A 17,001-nucleotide genomic window follows, 5' to 3' on the forward strand; every position below is an offset into this window, starting at 1 on the left:
TTTTTTTTTTTTTTTTTTTTTTGCTTATATGTGTTATGGTGATTTCTGCATCCTGTGTGTGTCTTACATATGTAACTGTGCTCTAAACCAGTGATTTATAGCCTTATGAAAACTCAGACTCACTGGGCAAGAAAACTTTGTGGAGCTTTTTGTCCTTTGTAATTTTAAGCAAAATATCTGTCTTTTAAAATTTGAGAACAGAAACACTTGATTGTTTATAATGAACCAGACACTCAATTCTCAATCTATGCTTTTAATTCTCAATTCAACCTTCAAAGCATATTTGTATCGATTGCCTGATTATACCACTGTAAAGTGGATCTCTGCTGAGTATAACTGAGACCCAGGTGAAGGTTTTAAGGATACTATTTTCCATATGCCTTTATAATGGTAAGACACCGCCTAGCGACATTTGGCTCTTAAAGGGATTTTATAGGTTAAGGAAAACAATTGTAAATAACCAATGTGTGCTTAAGGCTGTGCCGGGCACTATGACATTTTTCTCTATTCTAAAGGTTCTCAAACTTTCACGTACATAAGAATCACTTGGGGAGGCTGACAAAAATGCAGCTTCCCGAGGCCTCCGTCTTGGACATTGTGGTTTATAAGGTCTATGGCAAAACCCTGGAATCTTCATTTTAACAAGTCTTACAGCATGGCCCCTCCCATTCCAGTGAACTTGCTTTCTTACTGATCTCCAATGATGTCTTAGGAGTTAAAACCAGTGTCCTCTCCTGATCTCCTAAATCATTTTTTTGCAGCTTCTACCACTGTTGGCCAAGCTTTCTCATCCTGTCCATTCTTCTTTTTCTGAACCTTAAATAAAACCATTCCCAAAAGACCAATGCTTGGCCATTTGTTCTTTTTCATTTAGTAAGCCCCCTTGCTAGGTACCCTCCCTTTCACCTATACAGTGTAATTGCTGTGTAGAAGTTTCTTAAATGGCATCAAACTCCATGCTCGCTCCTGGTTCTAGCTGCACTTTTCTAACTGCCTCTCATTGGCCCTCACAGCCTCCCCAAACCCTATGGCCAAAATTTTCCCTTCCTCCTACATACGCACAAGCTAAGATCAGAAGCTAAACCACCATTCTTTCCAACACTGTCTCAGAGACTTGGAAACTTCTTTTCCTGTCCCCTACTCCTAGTATCAAAACAGTAGTCCAATCCTGATCCTATCCATAAAAATCTCCTTAGAGCTTTTCATCCCTTTGCTACTTTCCTGATTCAGGCCTTTTAAATCTTACCAGTTCCATCCTAAATGGTTGACTGCTCTCTCCCCTTCACAATCTCCTGGAAAATGATCTGTTCTGGTGCATCACTGATTAGATCACTCATGTGTTCAATGACCTGCAGTGCCTGTGGCAATGCCAGAGGGGTTACTTTTCTGTTGCTCGAGGCCATCCACTAAAATCTCCCAACTGGTCTCTTTCCCAAATATGGCTAGTCTTCCTACTGCCTCTACTCTTTCTATCTCTTTCAAGGTCTAATTCAAGGGTAACCTTGAGCTCCTTAGGAAAAAACAAAAATGAGACAGGCATTGTAGAGGGTCAGGGAAATTCCCTCAACTTCTATGAGTTGTTCAATTTTATTTAAGAGTACAAAAGAATATCAGGTAACTGTTAAGAGTTAGTGTTTAAATACCACTAATATATTAATCAGAGGCTTGACTGTCTTAGGCAAGCAGTTTCAACAATAATTATAATAATAGTTATTAATGTAGAAACCATCTACAGAGCACCTGTCATGTTCAAACACAGTATTGCGTATATTCCCAACAATGTGGCAAGCTGAGAATTATGATCTTCATTGTATGGAAACAGAAAATCGATTCCCCAAAATTGCTAACTCTGAGGTTACATGAACTAGAAAGTGGTGAACTAAAAATTTGAACTAGGGTCTATCTGACCTAAAGTTCATTCATGTTCCCCTGTGCCTATCTCAGTGAAAAGTTGTGACATAAATCGCAAGTACTGTGAATGGACAGGCTGTGACTCTGAAGGTAGAGCTGATTGAGCTCTAAGTTTATGCTGATGCCCATTAAAAGTTGATTTAGAGTATTCAGAATGTAAAAACATATTAAAGAAGTATGAATTGGCCAGGCGCAGTGGCTCAAGCCTGTAATCCCAGCACTTTGGGAGGCTGAGGCGGGTGGATCACCTGAGGTCAGGAGTTCAAGAACAACCTGGCCAACCTGGTGAAACTCCGTCTCTACTAAAATTACAAAAATTAGCTGGGCATGGTGGTGGGCACCTGTAGTCTCAGCTACTCAGGAGGCTGAGGCAGGAGAATCACTTGAACCTGGGAGGCAGAGGTTGCAGTGAGCCAAGATCACGCCACTGCACTCCAGCCTGGTGACAGAGTGAGACTCTGTCTCAAAAAAACAAAAAAAGAAGAAGAAAAAGAAGAAGTATGATTTGACTGTTGAACATCTGAGTGTATTTTTATTATATGATGGCTTTCTGATTTACTTCATCCATAGATTGTTTTCTTAAAGGTCTAGGGAGATTACCTCTTTGATTTTGATCACTTAAGTTTTACTTAACAGGCTGACTTTTAGAGCTTTCTAATGAAAGGGCTCCATCTAGTGAGCAATTCAACTGTGTAGCATAACAGAAGAAGTAGCGAGGTTAAATCCCTTACACTAAGGCCTAAAAATCAAGACAATCTCAGAGCAATGATGTCTGCTGTGACATGCATGGGGCTTAGTTTTCACCACACCTTGGTCAAAAGGAAGAAGATAAAGTCGTTGCTGACAGAGTTAAGGTGCACGTGCTCTTGGCTCAGCTATTTAAATACTAGGCACTGACCATTATTCTAGGAAGAGATCAAAGTGGCTCTACTCCATGCAGTTAAAAAAACCTAATACCTGAGGGCCCTCACTGGGCTTTGAACAAACCAAAAAGAATTTGAAGGTTATTGTTATCCTTAATAACTATCCCATGCCCAGTACTGTATAGGTACTTTATAAATGTTTGCTGAAAAAGTCCACATACTTTTACAGGTTGATAAAAATTCTTTGGTTAAATAACTTTTAGAGGAACTATACAACTTTTAGAGGAACTACACAACAACTATACAACAATATCTGTGATTCCTTTACTTCACAGCCTCAATTAGCCAGACATGGGGGGGCTCGAAAATGTCTTGGTACATCTAAAGGAAAAATCAAGGTTTGTTATTCAAGTTCTCTCATTTATATGCTCTTTCAACAATAGACATTGTGTGTCTCCTACCTGTACTAGCAGCTGATAATAAAATAATAATAGTAATAATGAAAAGCTCCTGCCTTTATGAAATTCCATTATTCATATTAAAAACCAAAGCCCACTGTAGATCAGAATAATAAATTTGAAAGCAAGAAGAGTAAAGAGGGAACTTTAGAAGCAAGCACATTAGTAGAAGCAAGATGTAACAACTCATATCCTTTTAATAATGGAACGGAGTGTAAAATCTGAGAACCCCTAATGAAATTATGTACTCTAAAAACAAAGTCTCCTTGGGCAATTAACTCTACAACATCTCAGTGTTCCTTAAGAATAACCATATATTTCATGGATGTCCATGATGATTCCTCCAGAAAAGTTATATAACTTTTAAAATCAAGAACATGCTTTTGAAAAGTGTTCCTAAAATGATTGCCATCAAAGATGTACAAAGGATTATAGCAATTTTTATCTTCTAGGAAATGTGTGTGTTTAGAGCCCTTCTTCTGTGAAGATTTCAGCAAATGAGACATCACTATCACAATTTGAGATGAAAATGCTGTTTACAGGCATGACTTCCTGTGAAGGGCCAGTGGACTTAAATTTGACCACCTGCATAACGGAAGAGGCGGAGCTGTCACAGAGAGTGTCATGTCAATACAAAGCAACAATGTCACCACTTTTTTTTTAGATGCATTTAAGGGTTTTGAGAACTTACCGCCCAGAAGAAACTGGCTTAGGTGAACCAACATTTTCAAACAGTTGAGCTTTTGCTGCCACTCTGAAAAATGATTTAAAATGCAAGTTTTATGAAGTCAATCACACTCGTTCTGCTCAAAGTGAAATTCAGGATTACCAGTTAAACAAGACAAAAAATGGTTGTCAACCATTGCCAACATTGGAAGGGAATTTTAATTGTTTTAACCTTTAATGTCAATGAGACTTTTAGATCTAAGCTCCAGCTTACAGAGTACCAGACTGTAATAAACCTACAGCTACTTCCTCTGGGGATCTCACTGTCCTCATCCTTTTTATCTCAGAAAACCATGGGAGCAGTAAAAGGAACATTTTCTCTCTACTCTGCTCCCAGCAGCACGCTATTAACTCCTGTGGAGCCACAAGTGAAGATGCAAAGAATCAAATCAACATGACAAAAGAACCGTTGTTCATTCTTTTAGCTACGAAAACACTAATTATAACACTATTGATGTATTTTTTTATATGTGGACATACGTCTGTAAAGTGAGAAGGGCAAACTCTGAAAATATGGCCAATAAACAAGCCTGTGGTTTCCATCTTGTTTCAAATCATGAAGGGTGGGGCAGGCAGGTATGTTCTAATTGAACAGGCAAGACTATCGGGCATGACTGAAAAGAATTGAAAGGGTTTCTATATTTACTGGAAGACTCTATAAAATTCCTTGATCTTCTAAGCTAGATTAAAAAAAAAATCTATCTTATTTCTCTAATTGACAAACTCTTCTCCCAGAGCCAAGTCATTTGATTATCTCAAAGATCATTTTACACCTAATATAGAACACACGCTTTCCTCATTTGAATTTCTACTTTATCCTGACAATCACAAACAGAAGCTCTTCTCTTTCCTCCACAAAGAATGGAGTTTATATTCTCTCATCTTCCCTGATACATTGGCTTAACATTTCTTTCCCTTAATGGGTAAAACTACACACAGTAGGGAGTAGACACATTGACAAATATATTTGCCTATACCACTGTGACTGGATTTCCAACCAAAGGAGATAGCGTACATTGAACATGCTCTGCGACCAAAAGGTTCTTGTCAGAGAAAAGGATGAACTAATGAATTTATGACACAGTTCCTATAGAAACAGGCTTAGTAAAATGTCTTACTGGACTTTTAATGAATAATTAAAATGTCAGGAAGAATGCCATCATGTTAAAAATGGAGATGGTAAAATAGAAGGAGCACAGAATTGAAGTCAGAGAACCCTAGGTTGGAAATGGTAGAAAGCATCAGTTCCCATCATCTCTAAAATGTGGTTTATACTACCCATTTCAAAAGGACACTGCAGACCTTAAAAGCGATAACTCATGTAAAGACATCCAGTAATGGCTCAGATAGCATTAGGAAATTCTCAGCAAATGTCAGGAAAACAAAATGAAAGGGAGAGAAACTTTTTATTTCTAGATTTTGCTTACTTGTTTAGCCAAGTTTCCATTGTTCTTCTTCACCCACTTTCTATTCATGTCTATGTACCCTTCTCCTATCAGCCTTTACACTTCTGCATCATTTCCTTTGATGAGAAGTACCCCCTTTTGCTTTTCATATTCCTCATTCTCTACTAGCTGGTTTAAATCAGTGAGGACTCAGATATGGGGGTGTAGGATAGAAGGGAGAAAGACACTGCTTTAAAACAGTGAGGAGAGCAGGGACCTGGTTTATAGTCAATGTGTGGCAGTCTCTTCAGCTGAGAGATGGATATTTAGCTTTTAACAGGAACACTTTTAGTTCCAAAGCTTATAACTACTGTATTATACATCAATTTTCTTTTCCTCGAATTAAGTCATAGCTCTGCTTCAAAGGAAAGTGTTTGAAGTGCTGCCCTGTAAGATTCTGTACACATCCAAAGACTTCCACATCACTCATAGAACAGAAAAGAGTCTTACAGAAGTGGACTGTACCCACTCTATAGATAAAGTATTCCCAACATATTCAACTTGTGGGATTCCCAAGAGTTCTTCAGAAACGCTCAGCTCCTCTCTGTATCCCTGGGAGACACAGCAAATATACAAACGCTCACTTACACTGAGCCAGGACGCTGATAGCCATTGCTTGAGGCAGTGTCTAGTCTTAGTCTCCTGCACATTTTTGGAGGCAGGTCTGGGTTTGGTGAAGCTTTGGGTGTCTCCTTGGAACCTACAGAAGTTAAGCTTTGAATAGATCCACTGTAGCTCTTGTTTCCTAAAAAGAAAGCCCAAGAAAATAGGTAAGGTGCTATTAGACAACATAATAGCAGTAGCACAGTACATGTGCATAACAAAAGGAAGCATTTTTCTCTGGGCCCAAATGGGAAGGTACAGAATGTTCTTTGAGCACAGCAACCCATCACTCGGGGAGATCAAAATCTACGGTAATTACAAAGACATCACTTCACAGACACGGAAAGATTCAGGAAAAATGTCACAGTGCCTAGGTTGTAAAATCCAAGCACAGGAACAAAGTAGATAAGCATCATTAGTTTCTCCACCATTAACTTTATCCCTGCTTAACCATGCTAAATAATCCAGCAAAGGGACACTGAGACAATGACATCTTGTACAAGTTCCATTCTGCCTTACCTTCAACTGCAGAGATGGATCTGAGAGAAGAAGCAGAAGCTCTTTTCAGTCCTGAAAGCCCATAAGGCCCTTTCTTGACTAGGTCTATGGGTGGGGAAACATCTCCTGGGCTAGTGACCGAAGCAACACTCTGGCAATCTGATTCTGCATCTGTCTTGGTAGCATCTTCTCTAGAACTTGATTCAGGACTAGTTGTCCAGAGACCAAGGCTTTTCTGTCCATTGGAAGATGACGGGGTTGCAATCCAAGGAATCCCTCCAGATTTCTCCCTGGGCTGGCAGGAAGCTGACTTTGTAGTGCTATTTTGTTCAGAGGAATGAGAAGAGAGTGACTCAATGCTCCCCATAGGTGTGCTGTCTGGGCTGCTGCTATAGGAGTCACCTAAGGAGTAGGAGGGAGAGAGATAAAAGCAACTGTAACTATCTATTGATAACAGCATCACCAAAACCCTTCTGTTCTCCAACTTACCATGTGTTCTGTGGCCACCTGACTCCATTTAAGTGGTAGGCCCCCTACCTAGTATGGAGAACTGTCCTCGGTACTGGAGAAAGACTTTAAAATATGCATTTGAACTTGCTGAACGTATTTTTCAATACTATTTTAGGAAGATTATATATGTACCTATGAACTACCTGCCTTTAGGTAATAACTTTACTTCTCAAAGCATAAGTGGGTTAACTTGAATTCAGACAAAATTTGTTTATGAAACAGGATTCAGAAGAGAAATAAGATTCCTTCATGATATTACAAGGAATCAATGAAAGGGGGTATAGTAAAAACATATTTCTGCTTTCTTTTACTTTTCTGATCATAGGTGATTGATTCCAAGTCACGAAGTACTCAGCCTTCTTTCATTCAAAGGCACCACCTCAATTTTCAAAGGCTTTTTTCCTTTCCTGCTAAGAATATAGAAATGTAAGAAACTGGCTATTTTGCTGGTTTTATTTTCTAATGTTCCTAAAAGTAAGTTATAAGAAAAATCAGATAAAGCATAATAATACATTCATTCACATATGTCTAAATTAAAAATTAATAAACTATTTTTTAAAAATTTTTCTGGGTACATAATTGGTATGCATATTCATGGAGAACATGGGATATTTTGATACAGGTGTGTTGTACAATGTAAAATAAGCACATCACGGTAATGGAGCATCCACCTCCTCAGGCATTTATCCCTTGAGTTACAAACAATCCAATTACATTATTTTAGTTATTTTAAAATATATAATTATCATTGACTATTTTCTATTAAATATTGACTGTGGGCAAAAAATTGGAGTGGGGAGTATAAAATAAAATGAGAACGGCCATAGTTTAATGCATGCCATGTCTCAAGGTGACACTCACATCACTGAGGGCTTGGCTCAGAATTGTAAGTTAATGATAATGTGTATTGTTGCTTTTTATCTTTTATCTTTCAGACACTGATACCCAAGAGATAATGCTTTGAGAACATAATGTGAAAGGAAGGAAGAAAATGACAGCTTCAGTCAGACTTTATCTTGCTTTCTTCTTTACCACTTTGACAACAGGACAAAACCTGCTACAAAGTAGCACCCAATGTACTTAATCACAGCTTTTGTATCAATAATGAATTTGCTTACCCAAGCAACTGTACAACTATTGACAGAGAATATACAAATGATAAAAGAGGAGGTGTTAGGGAAAGAACATCAGTGTGAACATCTTCTATTTCTACCTAATTACCAATACAGTGAAGTACAGCTGAACTAAAGAATGAAGAAAGCATCTCCCTAAGGCCGGGTGCACTTACTATCGGGTTCGGCCAGGCATGGAGTATACCTCCCTCTGGGCTTCCTAGACCCTGTAGAGAGGCAGATTGCTCGTGTCCTTCGGGATCCAGATCGAGATTGAGGCTGAGGAAGAGGAATGCTTGGGTCTGGAGCAGTATGAAAAATCTACATATAAGAAAAACGGACCATGGTCAATAAAAGGGTGATATTGCCACTTTCATCATAAAATAAGCTTTGAACTATACACTACTTAATCAGCTGCAAAAAATAAGTATGCTAGAGCAATTGTAACTTTTCCATTTATCTGGAGTGTTATTTCTTTCACTGAGTTTTCTTTTTCATTCTCTCCCATTTCCCAAAAGTAAAATTTAGAAGATCTTTCAATAACTTTAAGAAACCTTCCAAATATGAACAAGACATATTGATGGTTTTTATTGTAATATTATCTTTCCACCTTCATACTCTGAAAAACACATAACCTGAGAGGAACTGAGGCTCATTCTGTATCATTTCTTCCACTGAATGGCTCCTTGCTTCTCAGGAGAAGATGCTGCCATGCTGTTGGCTCTGAGCTATCAAGGAGTGTGGCAAGCTGCAGGTAAAGGTATGAGCAGAGCTACAGGACACAGCCATGTGCTCTTGCATTCTGAGAGAGCTTGTGCCCTTAGACACTAAGGGCATGCTTCTGTGGGTGCTGGGAAGGGACCCAGGGGAGGAGAGGGCCTTAGTCATTCCCTCACAAGGACTAGATCAGAGATAAAAGGATTCCAAATTGTTAGACCTTAAATGGCTCAATTTGCTTAATACTCCAACTAATTCAGCTTTCAAAATTTCCCATTTTCATAGTTATTCTAAGATCTCACTTTTTTCAAGAAATCCTTAGGGACTAGATATAGAGAAGACTTCAAGACTGTTCCCTATATTTTTTTCTTTTGTTTAGTTAGAACATTACCTCTATATAATTAAGAGTTTGATTTCAAAGGGATACAAAGAGAAGCTTAAAATAGACCCAACCACAAAGTGATTTTAAAGTGTTCTCTGCATAGGAGTAATAAACTTACCATACAATGTAAAGAAGAAAACCTTCTGAAGTCAATTATGTACAAGGAAAGAAAACCATCTAACTGAAGGATTTTGGGAAGCACTTAAAAACTCAACAACAAGGAAAGAAAATTGAAGTCCCCATTAAGAAGTAATTTATATAAAACTTATGAGCTTTTTACATTTTATAGGAATAAATGATTGTACTGTAAAGTTCACAGATGATACAAATGCAAAATTCCTTTATAAAAGCAAGATATAAAACTTGACACTTCCACTTGAAAATGCAGCCTACCTTTTCATAGTGCTCTATCAGAATTTCCACCACAATATTCTGAAATTTAATATTCATCATAGCAGCCACAGTTTCTTCCTGTGCTCTCATTAGAGTTGGGCCAAATATGACACCAAGATTTGAGACAGTCATGAGATTTTGTTGGCTGTGTAGTGATACTCTGCAAATAACGAGCAACAAAAATATCTTAAGTTACATGTTTCAAAATTATGAAATAGTCTCTTCTATCAAATTTGTGGTGCAAAAAATGTAAAATATGCCATTATAGGCAAATTGTCCTACTTTTAGCCACTTCCAATTGGCATTTGGAGTATGGCCTAAAAAGATGTAAACAGATAACATTAACTCAAATAAAACATAATTACAGACAAAACAAATTAAAGAAGAAAAAACCCTAATTTCCTAAATCAAGTACAATCACCCTAGAAAGATGATCAGCTGCTTGTTATTTTCAATGCTACTATAATTCTTTTGGAACAAACAGTTAAGAGTAGACTGGTGGCAATTATACTCAGAGTCACCAAACATTGAGAACCTATTGCCAGGAATTTTCATACATATTATTATATTTAATCTTCCCAGTAAGTCAGACATTCCTATTGTACAAATTTTAAAACCCCAGAAGCTCCTAAAGAAAAACAGGTTATTTTGGCCGGCGCGGTGGCTTCAAGCCTGTAATCGCCCAAGCATTTTGGGAGGCCGAGACGGCGGATCACTGAGGTCAGGAGATCGAGACCCATCCCTGTGCAACCGGTGAAACACCGTCTTCTACTAAAAATACAAAAAACTAGCCGGGCGAGTTGGCGCGCTGTATCCCCAGCTACTCGAGGCTGCAGGCAGAGAGAATGGCGTGAACCTCGGGAGGCGGAGCTTGCAGTAAGCTGAATCTGGCCACTGCACTCCAGCCTGGGTGACAGAGCGAGACTCCGTTCTTCCCCAAAAAAAAAAAAAAAAAAAAAAAAAAGAAACAGGTATTTTGAGGTCACAACAAATTCAGGACAGAGGTGCTGTTTCAATTCAGGTCCCTTGACTGCAAGTCAATGGGTTCTTTGAGCTCCTGGGATAGTAGATCACTGGCCAATAAATGTTTCTTTTCTTTCTCCTTCATCTGTTCCATCCATCCATCCATCCATCCATCCATCCATCCATCCAAAACTTCCCTGAGTGCCTCCCTAGTGTTGGGTGCTGTGCTAGGCAAACAGTGAGACAAGGAGATGCGATAGCATCATTGCTTGCTTGACAGTAAAATAGAAAACCTCTGATATCACTGACCTAAGCAAAGTAATCCTAGCAACTATCAAGAATGACTTTGACTAGTTCACTAATTTATTCTGGAAATTAGGTACATTCTTTAGAGGATACCTCATTCGTTTGACTTATCTTTGAGTTTAACTACTCATTTTTCTATCTTACTCCAAGTCAGGTTATTAGTATAACACAAGATTATGTTTATGTCAGACTGACAATGCGTCACAAACTGCATTCTACAACCAAAAGTAAGATTTTATGGGAAATCTAGGATTTTAGACTATCCATGCAACTCCTGTCACAGAATAGGAAGAGAAGGCTGCCACGCTGACTGACATTTTCCTTATGCCATAGAGAGCACTAGCTAAGAAAGCATTTAGTTCAAGTAAGAAGAGTTTCATTCCAAGTTTCCTTTTAATATAAATCAAATATTATACATTAATTGCTTAATATGTGTTAGAAAATCTACTCAGGAAAATAGTATGTAAATGCAGTAAGCCTATCTAGATTCAGAGCTTGGATCCATCTCTTGGAAGTTGGGTAAGCTCATTTATGTTATTTAATATCTCTAGGTTTCGGTTTCCTTATCTGTAAATTATATAGGTTGTTGTGAGAATTAAATGAAATAATAAAATACATCATATATGATCTCAAGATAATATTATCTCCTGAAATTAAAATAGCTTTAGGCACTCTTGCTAAAATGTCATAGTTCCCATAATGTAAATAAAGTGGAATATAGTTAATATTAAGCTCATTAGGAATAAACTTGTGAATCTCAAAAACTTGGTTTTGAGGTGGGTTCATGACTACATTGCACAGAAGATGGATTATTTTGACGATTGATTTTCTTTTCATTGAATTTTCTTTCTGCTGGGCTACTCAACTGTTACAGACTCCCACTACTCACCATTTTAGCAAGTTCTACAACTTATTACCTCAACTCATGTAGGGAGCTGATACCCAACTGCTGTCTCCTGGAACATATCCCTTTCTTTTATTAAAAGAGGAAATGTATATCAAGATCTGTCAACTTGTATTGTTTCAAATCTAGGAGTTTACACATAAAGAAACCAACATCATACGCTTAAGAGTTCTGCTTATGGAAATGGTAGAACGTAAGGAGCCCCCATGGACCCAATACCCAGAGGAAAAAATCATAATGGATAAAAATTATTATTTAAAACCATACCCAAAAACACTTAAAGTCTCTAGAAAAAAACTTAAAGAATAAAGAAATATTTGTTCAAGCAAATCTACTAATTTTCAATAAGAAAAGCCAAGAGTCTGTGGCTTTTGAGGTACAACTGGCTCCCTCTTTCTTCCACCCCCAGCTCAATATGACTGAAACTCCACTCTGGGCAAATGTGGCCAAGAAGACAGGGCTCCCTCTTTTCTCAGCCCCAAGTCAAGGGATATAGTATCTCATGGGTTTGGCAGGCTGTGAGCATGTCTCAGGCCGTCTACCTGTGGGTTGCAGAGGCTGAATTCCCAGTGAATGCAACTGAAAAGGCACTCACAATTCAGCCTCTGTAACCCAGAGAATTCTTTGCCTCCAACTAGCCACACACTCAGGGTGGATAGCTTTACCTGAGGTGCAGCAGGCCAAGAATATTGGTGCCAAAATCTCCCTCATTTCAGGACTACCTCCCTCAGCCAGTGCCAAGAGCAATGGGTCAAAGATTTTACCAGAGGGAGTGGAGTCCATAAGAACAGAAAACTCTGACTCTCTCACTAAATCATAAGAAATAAGTAGGGAAAGAGACAGAAATAGCCCTCTTAGCATCATAACAAATCTCAAAGACTTTTTTTTTAAGTGACCTGGCAAGGAGCTGGAATTTAACTGGATATGCCCTAGGGTGTTGTCAAAAACAACAGGGCAATCTACTAGCAGTTAGTGAAAACTAACAAGCTGGATGTGATACCAAATGAAACAGACAGCTTTACAGACCCGCTAAGGAAACAAACAGAACTCTCCTGAAACTATTGTTATCCCTGGGTGACTGTGGTCATGTCCAAGACTGCATTCTCTGAAGAGATAATAGAAGAAGATTCACACTGAGGAGGAAATAGACTTCATTAAAATACTTGACTAAACATACTAAATTAGCCTGGGCACGGTGACTCAAACCTGTAATCCCAGCACTCTGGGAGGCCAAGGTGGGTGGATCACCTGAGGGTCAGGAGTTCGAGACCAGCCTGACCAACATGGTGAAACTTCATCTCTACTAAAAATACAAAATTAATCAGGTGTGGTGGTGAGTGCCTGTAATCCCAGCTACCTGGGAGGCTGAGGCAGGAGAATCACTTGAACCTGGGAGGCAGAGGTTGCAGTGAGCAGAGATTGTGCCACTGCACTCCAGCCTGGGTGGCAGAGTGAAACTCTGTCTCAAAAAAAAAAAAAAAGAAAAGAAAAAAGATACTAAATAAACAAGCAAACAACAATTAAGGCAAGAAGGATCAGTATTAGTATCAGTATTAGTTGCTACAAAACAGTAGCTAAAATGCCATGTCTTCAACCAAAAATTATGACAATGCAAAGAAACAGGAAAGTGTGACTGATATACCAGGAAAAAAGTAGATAATAAAAACTGCCTGTGAGCAGACCCAAACGTCAGATTTAAACAGAAAAAGACTTCAAAGAAGTCATAAATATATCCAAAGTCCTCAAGAAAACCATGTCTAAAGATGAAGTATGGAGGTGTGGTAGCAATGTTTCATCAAATAGAGAATGTCAATAATGAGAGAGAGGTTATTTTAAAAATAAGAACCAAATGACAATTGAAGTTGTAAAGTACAACAGCTGAAATGAAAAGTTCATTACTGGGGTTCAACAATAAATTAGACCTGAGAGAAGAGTGAATCAGTAAACTTGAAGTATCAATAGAGATTAGGCAATCTGAGGAATGGAGAGAAAGAAAAAAAAATGAAGAAAGATAGATCATCAGAAAAAAAATCTGTGACATTAAGCACACTCATAAATGCACAATGGAAGGACCAGTAGCAGATGAAAGAGAGAAGTAGAAAAAAATATTCAAAGATATAGTGGCTGAAAATTTTCCAAATTTGATTAAAAACATTAATCTATATGTCCAAGAAGCTCAACAAACTCCAAGCAGAATAACTGCAAAGATATCCACAGCAAGACACATCACAGTAAAAGTGCTGAAGCCAAAGACAAAAGAAAATTCTGAAAGCATTAAGAGAAAAGTCTTACTGGGGTCTACAAAGAACCCCAATAAGCTTATTTCTCAATAGAAACAATAACAGCTAGAAGGCAGAGGGATGGCATATTCAAAATGCTTAAAGAAAAAAAAGTCTGCCAACTAAGAATCTTCTATCCAGCAAAACTAACCTGCAAAAAGGAAAGTGAAATAAAGACATTTTTAGGAAAACAAAAAATCAGAGAACTTATTGCTAGCAGATCCGCATCACAAAAAATACTAAAGGACATTCTTCAGGCTGAAAGCAAGTGACCTTAGATTGTAATTCAAATGCACATGTAAAAACAAACAAACAAGCAAACAAACAAAAAACAAAAACCCAGTGTAGGTAATTAGGTAATTAAAAGAGTATAAATACATATTTCTTCTCCTTCCTTTTTTGATTTTAAAATGCAATTTTAATAATATGTATGTATTAATAATTATATTGTTGGGCCTATAGCATTTAAAAATGTAGTATATTTGACAGTAACAGCACAAATGAAAAGCATAAAGCAAAGCTGTACTGGAGTAACAAAATAATACCCGATGGTAATTCAAATTTACAGGAACAAATGAAAAGGTTAAAAAATGGTAAATAAGAAAGTTAATAAATGTATCAAACTCTATAAATGTACTTGCTCCTTTTTCTTCCCTCAACTTCATCTCTAAGAGGCATAAAATTATATAAATAAGTATAACAATGGATTGTTGGGATATAACATATATAGATATAACATGTTTATTAATGATAGCACAAAAAGGAGAAAGCAGAAATAGAACTATGTAAAAATAATGTTTCTATAGCTCACATGAATTAAGTAAAGTACATTCTGATAAGATGTATATGATAAGCCCTAGAAAATCTATTAGGACAAGAAAGCAGTAAAATTAAAACTGAATAGCAAAGACAACATGAAACATATAGAAAACAAAAAGAAAAATGGTAGATATAGGTCCAACCACATCAAGAATAACATTAAATGTGAATGGATTAAACAATACAATCAAAAGTCAGAGATTATCAAACTGAATTAAAAAAACAATAAGATCCAACTATATGCTTTCTACAGTAGATATACATTAGATTCAGAAATACAAACAGGTTGAAAGTAAAAGGACGGAAGATGTATCATGCAAACAGTAACCAAATGAAAGCCAGAAGAACCGTACCAATATCATACAAAATGGATTTTAAAACAAAGAAATGCTATTAGAGATAAAGATAAAATATAATGATAAAAGGGTCAATCTGGCCAGGTGTGGTGGCTCATGCCTGTAATCCCAGCACTTTGTGACACTGAGGCAGGTGGATCACGAGGTCAAGAGATAGAGACCATCCTGGCCAACATGGTGAAACCCCATCTCTACTAAAAATACAAAAATTAACTAAAATTAGCTGGGCATGGTGTCACGTGTCTCTAGTCCCAGCTACTCAGGAGGCTGAGGCAGGAGAATCGCTTGAACCCAGGAGATGGAGGTTGCAGCAAGCCAAGATCATGCCACTGCACTCCAGCCTGGTGACAGGGCAAGACTCCGTCTCAAAAAAAAAGGGGTCAATCTAACAGGAATATATAACAATTATAAACATATGTATATATAGTTAATAACAAAGTACTCAAATACATGAAGTAAAGTCATGCGCTCCTGAGTGGGCTTTCCAAACAGTGAATCAAGAGTTTTGTTTAGTTTTACATTTGCACTGAGTAAGGATTATTGGTCACCTGAATATTATTTAATTAAAAACATCAATTGGCAAATGTAATAACACTAGCAAATATCCATGTGTAAAACGAAAAGATTTTAATTTAGGAGAAATCAACTTTCACTTCTTACTTTACATTTAAAAGAAATTCCATAATAATTTTCTAAAATGTTATAGCTCCTAATGAATAAGTCCACCTACAAATTTTTTTGTAATTTAATAACAATTTTAAATATTTAAAATTAGTTGAGAATAAAAGAAAACACCACAGATGGCAAACAAAAGGACTCTTAGGAAGAATTCAATGATTTATACTGTTTCTCAGAGTTAATTAATGGAAATTTGGAATCAGTCCTTTAGTCTTCAGAATCCCAATCTAGGTTGATTGTCCTAATTTTTTTTCAGCCATGAAAGGTTTCAGCCAGGGATCAAGAGTGTTATTAGCTGTTTGCTGTTTTTATAAGTAAATTTGTGGTGATCTGAATGTACGTTCCACAGCTCCTATTTGGTGAGCAAGGTTTGACCTTTTGAAAGTTCAAGAAAGAAGCTAGGAATGGTGGAGAAGGATGAGCAAAGTAATTTAAGCATTCTTTAGTGGCCAGATACTCTCCTGTGCTATTGCCTGTGCCAAAGCCACACAGAGTCATATTAAGGATACGGCTTATGTTAAGCTATTATTCTGGATAATTAAGCAAACATATTTTGTGTGACACACATGTGGATTTTCAAAGGACATTTTCAAAGCCTTTGCTAGAAAATTAGTTTGAAGACCAACAAGAAAATGTCTAATAAATTGTATAGTTAAATTTCATGAAGAGGTCACACAATTCAAAACTAATACTGACCAACAATAGCAAGTCCTATGTTTATTAGCTAAAAGAAGTGCTGCTATGGGTCAATAGTTAATGATGAACTTTAAGTGATGTTGATCCTAGTAGATTTCCTTTTTATTTTAAATAGTGGTGGTGGTAATGGATATGTGGGGGAAGATTTACATTATCTAAAAGCCTGCAAGTTGAGATGAGATTTATGAATATGTTTATGTAGCACTACAGAATGAGCATCTGTTATCCAAAATGCTTGAGAACAGAAGTGTTTGGATTTCAGATATTTTTCAGATTTTAAAATATCTGCATTATTGGCCAGGCGCGGTGGCTCAAGCCTGTAATCCCAGCACTTTGGGAGGCCGAGACGGGCGGATCACGAGGTCAGGAGATCGAGACCATC

General features: G+C 37.4%; 1 protein-coding gene across 1 annotated transcript in view; it reads right to left on the reverse strand.

Annotated features, from left to right (window-relative positions):
• Positions 1-17,001, reverse strand: part of ARHGAP42 (Rho GTPase activating protein 42) — a 327,325-nt gene that overhangs the window by 11,309 nt on the left and 299,015 nt on the right. Inside the window, 5 exon segments of the mRNA XM_017887227.1 lie at positions 3,924-3,986; positions 5,992-6,148; positions 6,526-6,906; positions 8,303-8,447; positions 9,619-9,778. Of these exon segments, the coding sequence (XP_017742716.1) occupies positions 3,924-3,986; positions 5,992-6,148; positions 6,526-6,906; positions 8,303-8,447; positions 9,619-9,778 (906 nt within the window).

The sequence above is a fragment of the Rhinopithecus bieti genome, unplaced genomic scaffold (genome assembly GCF_001698545.2).
Source record: "Rhinopithecus bieti isolate Rb0 unplaced genomic scaffold, ASM169854v2 scaffold_14936, whole genome shotgun sequence".
Taxonomy (NCBI): Eukaryota; Metazoa; Chordata; class Mammalia; order Primates; family Cercopithecidae; genus Rhinopithecus; species Rhinopithecus bieti.